Source organism: Harmonia axyridis, chromosome 2 (genome assembly GCF_914767665.1).
Source record: "Harmonia axyridis chromosome 2, icHarAxyr1.1, whole genome shotgun sequence".
Lineage (NCBI taxonomy): Eukaryota > Metazoa > Arthropoda > Insecta > Coleoptera > Coccinellidae > Harmonia > Harmonia axyridis.
This window is the reverse complement of record NC_059502.1, coordinates 64,228,820-64,241,779: the sequence shown is the minus strand read 5'-3', so window position 1 is coordinate 64,241,779 and position 12,960 is coordinate 64,228,820. Positions and strand designations below refer to the sequence as shown.

At 33.0% G+C, this 12,960-nt stretch overlaps 3 protein-coding genes across 4 annotated transcripts; 2 read left to right on the top strand and 1 right to left on the bottom strand.

Annotated features, from left to right (window-relative positions):
• Positions 1-676: 676 nt before the first annotated feature.
• On the bottom strand, positions 677-2,524 carry LOC123673836 (protein C12orf4). Its single transcript, XM_045608542.1, has one exon. The coding sequence runs from the start codon at positions 2,367-2,369 to the stop codon at positions 795-797; it is 1,575 nt and encodes a 524-aa protein (XP_045464498.1). The 5' UTR covers positions 2,370-2,524; the 3' UTR covers positions 677-794.
• Positions 2,525-3,220: 696 nt separating this feature from the next.
• LOC123673834 (maternal effect protein staufen-like) lies at positions 3,221-6,919 on the top strand. 2 transcript variants are annotated; one of them, XM_045608540.1, is made up of 7 exons: positions 3,221-3,595; positions 3,647-3,898; positions 4,483-4,735; positions 4,804-5,186; positions 5,696-5,914; positions 5,970-6,094; positions 6,325-6,355. In XM_045608540.1, exons 1-7 carry the CDS (start codon positions 3,299-3,301, stop codon positions 6,338-6,340), a joined length of 1,545 nt encoding a protein of 514 aa, XP_045464496.1. In that variant the 5' UTR covers positions 3,221-3,298; the 3' UTR covers positions 6,341-6,355. The 2 variants fall into 2 exon arrangements, with proteins under 2 accessions (XP_045464496.1, XP_045464495.1); XM_045608539.1 differs by lacking the exon at positions 6,325-6,355 and adding an exon at positions 6,824-6,919 and having other exon boundaries at positions 3,222-3,595.
• A 3,045-nt stretch (positions 6,920-9,964) lies between these two features.
• On the top strand, positions 9,965-12,752 carry LOC123673835 (translocon-associated protein subunit alpha). Its single transcript, XM_045608541.1, has 5 exons — positions 9,965-10,241; positions 10,317-10,505; positions 10,607-10,930; positions 11,168-11,365; positions 12,446-12,752. The coding sequence occupies exons 1-5, from the start codon at positions 10,169-10,171 to the stop codon at positions 12,565-12,567; spliced, it is 906 nt and encodes a 301-aa protein (XP_045464497.1). The 5' UTR covers positions 9,965-10,168; the 3' UTR covers positions 12,568-12,752.
• Positions 12,753-12,960: the final 208 nt, after the last annotated feature.

Genomic DNA, 12,960 nt, shown 5'->3' with positions numbered 1-12,960 from the left:
TATGGTTATCATAAGTAGAGATGAGCTATACCGTTATTTCTAGATCACGTTGTGAAACGTGAACGTTACTTTATGATATCAGTGAAATTAAAGCGTGACGTGATCACTGTTTAGGTTGCTTGTTATTAATATTTGTAAGAATCACCCAAACCTTAGTTCGTTTATCTTTGCAACTCAAATTGGTCACTCTTATCATTCAAAGCAAAACAAAATCAATGAAAACATCCATTTTTCTTACATTTTCAACTCTTTTTCCTTGTTTCAGCTTTATTTAGGAACGTAACAGAAGGATATCGACTTTTCAAATGTTTCCTCAAATTTGAAGAGGTGGTTTTGAAAGATAATTTCAACTCGCATAAATTACAAGTAGCATAATTTACATCAACTTCGTGGAAGAACGCCCAAAGATTGCTGGTCTTTCACCTGTTATTATTCTTTCGCCTAGAATTCCAATATTCCATTATCTTTTCGCCTTCGCTATTGATATTCTAGATTCAAAATCCTGCAATTCACAATACACCAACATGTATTGCAGGAACCATTTCGTTAAATATTAACGCAAGATGGCAGCACCAGCGAAACCATATTGCAAATATTGTTGAATGAATATTGACGACCTCTTTGGGTTTCCATGAATGAGTAGGGTAGAGAACAAAAAAAGATCTAAATGGCGCACAAATAACTTTTAATAATATGAATGTTTTTTTTTAATTATATATTTTATTTTACTTCAATAAACATTGTTATGTTATTCCAAGAGTAATACATCATCAATAAATATTTTATACACATTTTCATGTGAGAATTTTTGGATTAGATATTTTGAATATTCTAGGTAACATATCCGCTAAAGAATGAAATACTTGGCTAGAAATACCTGTTGGAAGCATAAACTGAAGATTTTTCAAATCAGATCCACCCCATGAAGTCATTTCAATCATGAAGCCTTTCATGCATTTAAAAACCAGTTCAGCTCTTTTTTCGCACCACATAGTGGTCATCTCCTCAGTAATTTCATATTGCAATAATAAGGGTATTGTTAAAGATGTGATATCATTTGAACAAGCAGTCTTCAATACATTCCTTAATCCTAAAATTACAGGATGTCTGCTATTGATTTCACTCCCCCTCAAACTATCTTCGGCTACCAAATGAAATATAACATGAACTTGTGCCAAGTTAGAATGTTTAGTCAAAAAAAAATCACCACATTTGAGTAGATTTGAATTGGAGCTTCGAGAGTCATTAGAAATTGATTTTGCTAATTTTGATATTTCTTCTAATTGAGCATCAATGTGTGAAAAGTGAAACTCAGTTGATTTCAAACAATTTTCTTGAAAATTCCGGGTTACTCTAGAACCAATTTTATTATCTGTCATCAATACTAATCCTGATAAATCATTTGAATAGAGGTCAAGTGCAGTTTGAAGTAATTGTGGTGTAGGTTCTGATAATTCATTCACATTTATAATGCATAAATCTTCTATGCTACCAGTGAGAATCCTTACATTATACATTTGTTTTAATTGGGATCCCAAATGAATAGTAAAACTCTCTTCTAAAAATGGTTCACTTTCTTTAGTTTTATGTAACACATCTAAAAATATATTTTCCTCAGAACAGGATAAAAGAGGAGAAGTTGGAGTTTTTATAGAAGAAGCAGGACTCAGAAGAAAATTATTTTCTTGATTGTACTCTAACATTTTCATAATCCATTCTCTATATTCCCGCCTTTGGGCTTCTTTCAAAGTATCCAATTCACTTGCATATCTGACTTTGAGTAATGAATGATCTTCATAATGTTTAGCAACTAATTCATTGATATCAAACTCTGTCATTCCATATTCTAAATTATCTACTGCTTTGTTCATTTCCTCCGACTGTTTTTCTGATAAATCCTGAATGAAAATATCCTTCTGATCGGTTCTCCTACAAACAGCTTTAGCATACAAATGTTCCACTGAAAGAATAGTTTCGAGTGCAGGAGAATGAACTAACTTATGGTATGCAGAAGCAAATAATTCTTCATCTGAAGCACATTTTTTATCTGCATTTTCAGCTGTTTCATACCGAAATAATTTCTCCCATTGTTTACTCAAAGCTTCTAGGAATTGAGTATCTATTTTTGACATTGCAATATTCTTATCCGTGTAATTACCATAAAATTCTTCCTCTTTTGTGTTAATAAACAGTAATAAATTTTCAATTAGTGTTTTTTCAGAATATTTTGGTAATTCAAACTTAGTTATTAATATATGAGCTAATTCTTCAATTGAATCCTTGTAAGGAATAACAAGTTCTTTTTCAATTAACTTCTCGTAATTGTCATTGCTATATGAAGCAATATTAAATATTTCATTTTCTTCCATTCTACAGTATTTGCTCTAATGAACTTTTATCTTTTTATATGAAAAATTGATCAAAAAATTAAATTCATAGAAATATTATATGAATTTTAAATCAAAGACTGTGTTATCTATTATGATTAAAGATTTGTTTTTGTTTTCATGTTTTTTAGATATCACAGAATAGAGTAGTATCGACACAGACTAATCTGTGGTATCGATGTTCCGATCAACTGCTAGGGGTACATGTACTGTGTTCGGGATATGTAGCTCGTTCGGAAAATTTTTAGCAGAATGGAAAACCTGGTGATATTTTATTTTCAAGACTTTATTGTTATTATTTTTATTTTTTATTTAATTTATTTATTTATTTCAATTCTACACAAACACCATCATAGGTAATCACAAATGCAGAACAGAAAAATATCCTAGCCTAGAAAAATAAAGTTCTCAAATCATATCAGTATTAAAAATATCCACATCAAATTTTGTTATCATTTCATTACACACATCCTTGTTTATAATTCTGAAATTCAATTTGGGAACTCTGAAATTAATAAATTTGACAAAATCACAATCTGGGTAGCTCATATTATTTAAAACATTTTATATAAATATCACAGCCTTAAACTTTCGTCTATTATCTAGTGAAAACATATTGAAATCTTTCAGAATGGTTTGATACGATATTCTAAATAGATATTCATTATATTTTTTCAAGTGTAAATATCGAAGAAATCTCTTTTGGACTTTCTCATAGACCTAATATCATTATTATCGGTATTGTGTCTTGTATGCTCAAACATCTTCGCCACAGAACACTAACATATAATTTCTATGCATTTCTAGGATTCCCCCCCTAGAGTACATATTCTGTGATTCCCCCATTCTATTTTCATTCTGTTTGTTATGCTAACATCACATCAAGACAAGTATTAATTTTTTTTTACAAAATGTCTTGTATCCCATTAATAATATTAATTTTTTCACAAATTCTTCTGAGTTCAAATGCAGAAAACGACTTCAATATAGAACATTTGTTTAGAGAATCTCATTGTATACCACAGCCGACTGAAGACGTATTTACAGATTATCTGTCGAAAATCCAAGCGCAAGGTGAAGAATTATTTATTTCAGCTGAAAGTACAGGAACAAAAGATCTAAATGCCAATAGAAATTACAGATCAGAAGTGAATTTATTAGTTCAATATAACAAAATAGATTTTTCATACAAAGTGGAGGATGAAAAGGTTTGTAGTTTATTTTATGCTTTCGAAAATTATAACTTAGTACTTTTTTAGGCTACCCCTGACAAGATTTTCAATATATCCCTCCTTCTTGGGGACGAAATATACTATGGTATAGGCAAATCTAAAAAAGAAGCTAAAGAAATGGCCTCAAAGCAAGCTTTAGAGAATACAAGTTATCAGAAACCAAACATGAAAATGAAAAATCATGGGTCACTCGATGAAAATCTTCCTCCTACCGTTCGTCTGAATAATATAGGCTTGAAACTTGGCTATCTAATACAATATTATATGGTTGATGTTAAGGTAATCTTTGAATTGATTATATCCAACAATGATTTTTCGGTTCAGATGTAAAATTTAATTTCAAGTTTCAGAAACTAAAAGTTACCAACTGCAACTTTTAGTTTCTGAAATGACAACATCGTTGAGGAAAGTTTAAGTTAAATTCTTGTAAAAATTCTTACACAACTTTAGTGGAATATTATTTCCGTTGTGAACAATATGAATGATAAATAACATCATTCTACACTGTATTTAGTTTAAACCATACAACTTAAACCCATACCTACATTCTTGATAATAATTATTTTTCTCATTCCATTTTTATTTCTTGAGCTATTTTCCCATCAAGGGAAATACCAATTAATGTGTACTTGTCAATTCAGAGTTTATTATTCAATGACATTATTTTCATCTGTTAAATGATTTCAAGATATAAATGATTTTTATATAACTGTCAACCAATATAATTTTATAGCGTATTTGACTGGCAGCACCAGTGCGAATAAATTCGAATTTTTGTAGAGCTAAATGACATAATCAGCTCGAATTAATTCAAACTGGTGCAACCAGTCGAATACGCTATTGAATATGAATCTTTTTTGCAGTTATCAAAAAGAATAATTAACTTGGAACTAATGAAAGATGGTTTTCAATTCACTAATACAACATTTTGGAAAGTTTCTGCTAATTTGGATGAACCTCCTAAAAGTCCATTCAATGTTGAGGTGTATGTAGAAGGCAAGAGTTTTTATGGTAAGGCACACAGCATTCAATCCGCAAAACATGAAGCAGCTTCGAAAGCTCTGAAATATTTGGAGGAAAAAGGTCTGGACAAAAACAGTGTGTGTACTACTAAAGGTAATAACTGTCTATCATCATCATTCAGTTATAAATCATTCAGTATAAATCCTTCTTACGGTTTTTAGGTTATGAGGTTGAATGTGAGGAAGTCAAAGGAAAATTAAAATCTCCAATTAGCATTCTGTATGAATATGCCATGATAAATAGACTTAATTTGGAATTCAATGAACTGAAGAAATTAGGACCCCCTCATAAACCTATTTTTGAAATGGAATGCGTCTTAGGTTCTGAAAAAGTTACAGCCAGAGGAAAATCAAAGAAGGAGACAAAAAGAATACTTTCTGAGAAGATGCTCCAAAAATTACCTGAATTAGATTTATCGGTTGGTTTATATGATGACAATACAGAGACTCATACCTCCAAGTTGAAGAAAAGAAAAAATAACTTGGTTAATTCTGTTGCTGAAGTTTTAGGCAATATTGGAAATTATTTTGGCTCAGATGACGGGGTAAGTACTTTTTATATAAAGAGTAAAGGTTTTTTAAAAAACATAGGACTGTATCTGTAAAATGAATATAAATATATAACTAAAAAAAATTATCAACAAAATTTACTATCTTCCTTTATTTTTTCTAAATAATTAATATAGACAAAGCAAAAAGTGAAGATTTGGACAGAATTGATTTAATAAATAAAAATAGAACCATTGTAGCCTAAAAAACCTGTTTTATTTATTTTTATTTAATTTATTTTTACTTTTTTATATCTCAATCAAAATGAGGACAAATATATTGTCTGCAGAGCAATTTCTATATACCTATATATAGCGCTGCGCATTTGGAGTATTTCGCGTTGTAATAATCAATTTAGATGAGATTTGGCATAAGACTGATTATTTCGGAAAGGAATCTTTTCATATCTACTTGAAGCTTTCAGCAGACAAGCCTGAATGTGAAACATCATTCATAACTATCTTGTTGATTTTTTGGGGCCCCTAATGGCGGAGTATATTTTCAGGTATCAGGAGGCAACTCGAATGAATTTGATGATACAGGAAATGATAAATCCAACAAAAAAAAAAGAAAATCCAACAAAAATATCGAAAGTACTTGGTCGCCCAAGGAAAAGCTAGTGGAGTCAGGGAAAGCACTCAATTTAAATATAAAATTTTACACTGTCCCGAAAGAAAAATCAGGATTTTATACTCTATTAAGTTTAGATATCGATCCTTCACATGTAGGTGATCTCAAATTTTGTCATGTAATTAATTGATAGTTAATATTTGTTTTAGATTTGTTTGGGCATTGGAGCGAATTCAGAAATATCACAAGAATATGCTGCTCTCAACGCTTTGAAATTTCTTCAGAGACTTGATGTTTTAGAAGCGGTAGAAGAGGATGATTTGAATATAGAGCGGTAATACTTTCAGTTTCATATAATTCAGTCTTCTGAACACATTTTAACATTCTTCTTGATCCTATCTATAATTTTGGGGTTTGATATTAGGGAAATAAATTCCCTACTGGTGCTTCGCTAATTGATTCGGTCTTCTGATCACATATCTGAAGTAAAAGCTTCCTATCTGTTCTTCCCTCCTGCAAAGTCTGTAGCAGGAGATCCACTGGATTTTTGTTTTCCCTTTTCAGAGTTTCAGCGCGTTGATGCTTTGGGTATGAAACGACGATAGAAGCCAATCATACCCAAAAATCTTCGGAGATCTTTGGCGATTGACTGCACTCCAAGATTTCCTGAGAGTGGTTTTGTACTTTCAGCAGAATCAAAGTAGCCTAGGAATTTCACATCTTGTCCAAAAATGCACTTAGCTGAGTTGGAGCAATTTCGGAATCTCTCAAAAATGATACCATCAGCATGTCATCGATGTAGCTCCAGCAGAAGTCCAGTCCTCGTAGAACTTCATCTAATGAATCTCTGGAAGTTTGAGAAGATTTTCTCACCTTGAAGGATGTAAGACTAGTCCTAGATGTGCCTCACAGAATACTAGTTGTTCGAGGCTCGGTAACCTCCACACGGTCTCCATTCTTCTATACCCTTCTTTGGTGCTAGCCACCAACTAACTGAAATTTGACAGCTGACTGACAGAACGGTTAACTAGCCTGTAAATTTCTAAATTGTTCTCTTTTTTAGGTTTTCCTTCGACAACTACATTTGGTTAACAAAGGATCACGATCACACTAAGGTTTAGACTCGTCAAGGATCACACTGAAGAATTTGAGTTTTTTTGAAAAGGTTATATTAATTATTTTTTTTCTGTAAATACTGTATTCATTTTTTTTATCACTAAACTTCACTAGTGTAAAATATTTTTTAAAGAAAATTTTTTTTACTAAAAAATTTCATTTTTCAGTTGATATTTATCTTGAAAGCCTTGAAAGCCATTGGCTAATGGCATTCATAGACCTTCTTGACATTTAGGGGCGTTGACATGACTGCCTGCGAGCTTTCAAAATTTTACTGGATTTTTAGTGGATGCTTCATTAGTCTTCTTTAGCTTTGAGAGAAAAAGTATTCCTTGTATAATCAAATATCGTACCGTTTCCATGAAACGGTTCGATTGTTGACACTATACATCGGAACAAATGAGTGCAATCTCAACACCGAACAAAAATACAATTTTCTTTAGCACGCGTTTATCAGGCTCAGTATTTGTATATTTTAGTTTTGATCAATCTAGGGGACGAATTCGATGACGATCTCCACCGAAAACAAAGTCATGGAAAATTGGCTGGTTTTCAAAAACCAAGTGACCACAAATACGAATCCGATTAATCTTATATCGGACTCCAAGGAACTGGACTCAGCCGTCGAGTCGTTAACGTAGAATATTGAAACGTCATTGGACGCTTAGACGCGAGTTTCTCCTTTACCTATACAGAAGAACTCGATTCCTGAAGATATCAAGGAGAAGCATAGAGCGAGGAGTAGAGCTCAGAACACACTCAGCTCTGAGGACCGTCGAGTGTTCAATTAGCTCAAGCTAGAGTCAGGGAGGCTCTCAAGAAGGTTGCGTATCCACTTGAAGGCCATCGAAGTACTCAACGATCCATCTTTACTAGAATAACTACACTATTTAGCTACCCCAGAAAAGCTAGTAAAATTTTTTTTATTTCCCGACATAATTTTAGGATAATTTATCACCCTATAGAAATATTCTTTCTTCTTCAGTTGTGGTTTCTGATAGCTTAACGTCGAGTTGGCAGAACCAACCAAGCTAATCGATTTTTTAGGGACAATCGAATTTAAGGCTCATTATTTTAGGCTCACTTTCGAGCCCACAGTCAAATTTCTGCATTTACATTATTTAAAAAAAATCCTGGGTTCTGCTAGCTTTGCCTTTAAGCTAGCAGAACAAACCATAAAAAACTGTTCAGAATAAATTAACTCACGTGGTTTTAGGCTGTATTCAGGAAAATGTATTACCCTATTACGAAATTTTTACCGCTTCGGTTTAACGGTGTATCATGGGTACTACTAGATTCGCCCTAAACTGCCAGTACCAAATGCAAATCGAATATACATATATGAAAAAACTAATTGTAGCATAATTTTAGGCTTACCTTTCAGTCCACTGCCAAAGAACCCCGCATAATTCTAATGGAAAATGGCTCTATGCTAAATTCGCTGAAACTTTGTAGAAATGTAGTATTCAGTATGCTGATCAAAAGTCCCAATTCTTCATTTTCATTCCCAGACCCCTACAACCTTCCAAAGTACACTTTGCAGTTCCCCAAAGCCCTGGATGCGCTAACGGTAAGAGATTTGCTGAGGTTGTGTCCAACTTTCATTAAATGGACACGCCACCTTGAGAAGAAGATATCACTGCGATTGGTCGAAGAAATCGATCCTGCAATCCGATTGGCGCACCCAAAATTCTTCCATTAACACGAGTATGCTCATAGGTCACTAAAAAGTTTTTGTGATCTATGAACACACTCGAACTGTGCCTCAATTCTACAACATTATATTTCTCACGTTAATGTATTGTATTGTCGTTACTTCAACTCTCTAATATCTCTATCTTAAGCTATGGTTTCTTCGGACAATCTCCGCGACGACGACTTTATCTATCCAATCTCAATTAGGTTAGAATCGCATAGTTAGGCGGAGCTGCGCGATTGCTAGAATTGCGATTGGTTAGATAGCAATTTCGAAGCTCCGCCCAACTATGCGATTTCTAGAATTGCGATTCGACTAAGGTGGTCTATAACCAAAGTTTCCTCGGTCAGTTTCCTTCGATCGACGTCTTTAATCAATCGCAATTCTAGAAATCGCATAGTTGGGCGGAGCTACGCTACGAGATTGCTAGAATTGCGATTGGTTAGGTCGCAATTAGGTTAGAATCGCAATTCTAGAAAAAGCGTAGCTCCTCCCCCAACTATGCGATATAAAAATTGCGATTGGTTAGATATAGTCGTGAAACAAGACGATCGAAGGAGACTGCAGTTATAGACGGCTGCAGTCGAATCGCAATTCTAGAAATCGCATAGTTGTGCGGTGCTACGCGATTGCTAAAATTACGATGCTAACCTAATTGCGACCTAACCAATCGCGGAGTTGGGCGGAGCTACGGCCTAGTGGTTGTTTCGACGTCAACTTTCCAGTTTCCTCCACTAAGAAATTACAAGAGACTGCATAAACACCATACAAATTTCTGGTAGAGTTCTTAGTTACCTAATAGTCCATTCAGGAATTATTAACCTCAAAGTAGGCCAGTATCGAGAGAAATCTTAAATGTTAAACCCCATTCATCATTGAATACCTTGAATAGGTAAATATTAGTTTACTTGTAAACTAGGAAAACGCGATTAATTCTAGCGGAAATATCTGCTGAATCTCTAAAAACGCGCTGTGATACGCTGTCTCTCGTTCCCTGGTTATGAGGCGCGAACTATGTTGATCAATTCCAGCGATAGCTCAAGACTCAAGCGATAATCAAATTAACTAATCGATGTGTGTTTCTGAGTTTACTCATTTGTGTTAATTATAATATGTAATGAAATTGATACAATATGCCTCCCCCTCCAGTTGCGCTAGTGTTTGTCAATGACATTTTCAATGTCAACTTGAATCTGCAAATCAAAATAATACTGAATAAGCCATTACCAACTTAATTTCAATTTACCACCGCCGCCCGGGATGTCATTAACTCTTGGATAAACTATAGTTCTTGGGAACGTTGCATAAATAATTTGACAAAATCCCTCTTTTATATCTACTCTGTGATTAAACTGTATCAGTCATTAGTTTTATTACTCTATGTTTTAGCTGTCGTTACCGAGTAGATATGCCATGTGTACAAATAACTTCCACGTATCTCCAACTTTCCCGGTGGGATAAGTTGAAGTAGGTGAAAGAACGACGGAGACGTTTCAAGATTTCATATTTCGTCGATAACTTGTGCTTGTTTCATGTATATTGCAGATATTTAAATTATTTTGTAGAACAGTTGGGATACAGTTGTAGTGATTAAAAATGTTTAATATGAAATTTTTATTCCTCTTTGGCTTGGTTGTCTTACCAGCGGTTATTTTCACATTTGATAATGGTAAGAATGGAAAAATCACAAAAAATGGTGTAATTCATTCTTAATTTGATAGCATTTATAATGTGCTCCTTTCAGGAAATAAAATTATGACCTATGCTGAGGAGGACTTGACTGAAGATGAAGCAGATGTTGAAGGAGAAGTCGATATTGAAGAAGTAGCTGGAACAGATGAAGAGGACGAAGAAGAGCCAACAACTGCATCCCCTGATGCAGAAACCAGTTTACTCTTTGTAAAACCAAACAGTGTTCCAGGATCACAACTAGGTAAATATCTTATAAGAACTTATTTTAGAATATGTTAGTTATCCCCAATTAAGTATTAAATATATGAGAGAGAATTTTATCTGAATACCATCTTTCATTAGAACTACCAGCTGGTGTTCCTGTTGAATTTCTTGTTGGATTCCGTAACAAGGGAGAGCAGGATTTCGTTATAGAAAGCTTGAGAGCTTCATTCCGCTATCCAATGGACTTCAACTTCTACATTCAGAATTTCTCAGCAATTGGATATAACAAGGAGATAGCTTCGTTACAAGAAGCAACTTTTGCGTATAGTTTCATTCCTGCTGAAACTTTTGCTGGAAGACCTTTTGGATTGAATATAAATTTGGCTTATAGAGATGGTGCTGGCAATTCTTTCCAAGAAGCAATCTTCAATGAAACTGTTCAAATCATTGAATTGGAAGAAGGTAATAAATACTTTCATCAGTAGCCTTCAGATAAATATGTTTATTAAAAAGTGCAAAATATGCAACTAAAACATGAAAGATATACATAAAAAATCGTTTATTAGAGTTGAGTATAACATTTTTTAGAGGTTATATTGGTCTAATTATAATAAATTTGCTATTATACTCAGCACTTTTTCAAAGCAAATGCCTTAAATGCAGTTATTTTATTTATTTCATAACCTTTTTTCTTTGTAGGATTGGATGGTGAAACTTTCTTCCTTTATGTCTTCCTGGCTGCAGGTGTTATCTTACTATTAGTTATAGGTCAACAAACTTTGTTATCAGTCGGTAAAAAACGCACAAGCCGAAAATCTGCACCTGTAGAAACAGGAACGAGCAATCCAAATAATGTTGATTATGACTGGTTGCCACAGCAAACCTTAGTTAATTTGAGTAAGTACTGAACATAACTGACTTATATTTCTTTTGATGTACTCGGAATGGTATTAACGGTAGAAAAACTGAAAAGACAAGTGATATTATGCAAATTTTACAGTAGATCGAACATTTTGTAAATTAAGAAAAACACTTCGAAATGATTAGTCGAACTTAATTTCCTACCTGATAAATCCTTTACTCTTCAAGTGAAGAATTTGTCAATAAAAAAGTCATAAAAATAAAATATGTGCTTGGAAGGTTCGATATGTAGGTACTTGATAAGTTTTCTTGGCATGTAGGTATCAAATACCTACATATCGGACTCTCCAAGCACATTTTGCTGTTCAATTTTATTTTTATTACTTTTCTATTGACAAATTCTTCCCTTAATGACTAGGGGTTTTCTTAGGTAGAAAATAAAGCAGAAATAATTGGTGTATTTGTTAAATTTTGAATGGATTTTCTATACTGTGATTTTAAAAAAATCTGTATTTGTTTGTATCACTCGATATAAATAAAAACAAACCTGATGAAGTCATAATTTGGCGAAACAATTGTCGCAGACATTGAAATAGTTTTGTGGGAATAACATTGTTTTTATTTTATTTGTAATGAATTTCCATCAAGTACGGACCAAATCCATTCAATATTTTTAAAAGTAGAGGAAGCAACCATAAAGATGTTCCAGAAGTGACCACTGTGAGCAGCAGTGACGTCTGAATTGTTTTTTCTGCGAAATATCGATTTCTGTCCTCGCTTTTCATATTTTGATTTTATTTATTCATTTTTCTTTGTAACCTTGAAAAATATTCAATGACACTACCACCAAGGTAATGAGTCAATAGTTGCATGGTCCAATTGAAATTAAGTATACATTTACATAAAAGAAATTGCCTTTTATAAAATTATTCCAAAATGTTCAAGTGTACAGATGTGCATTTTAGTTATATTCAAAGTCAAAAATTCCAATGAAGTACTTCATATTTGTATTTGGAAATTAAGGAACCTGATTCAAGAAGTAACAACACTCCAAATATATGTTATTCATGAAAATATGATCCTAGAATTATTCACATGGCTCTCCTTCTGTTGCAGATAAAGAAAAACAACAAAAATCGCCAAAGCAGCAGAAATCACCTAAACAACCAAAATCTCCTAAACAGCAAGTGCAAACTCCCAGACAGCGAAAAGTAAAGAGATCAACTGGTTCAGAGTAAAGAAGAACAAAATTCTTTTGTGAATTGATACTGAGATTTATGGAACAAATTGAAAAGTTTGCAGGTGTTGTGATTAGTGTCGGATTTTTGAGACATATATTTGGACTGTAATCTGTAAATACAGTTGGTTTTCTATTTATTATTTTTCAATTTGTTCATTAATAAAGTGAACATTTTTTTTCTAATTCTAGTTTTATTTTCTTTAAATTGATCATGTTTGTATAGCTCCATTTAACTGGCCTTGCGAATATCATCGGAAGCATAAAGGAATATCAAAACGGTTATTCTCTGAAGAGATTGCTCCGTCATTTTTAACTCAAATTATGAAAAATATGATGTTAAATTTTAAAGATGTATTCATCTCAATAAATCAACATGTTATGGATGTTGATT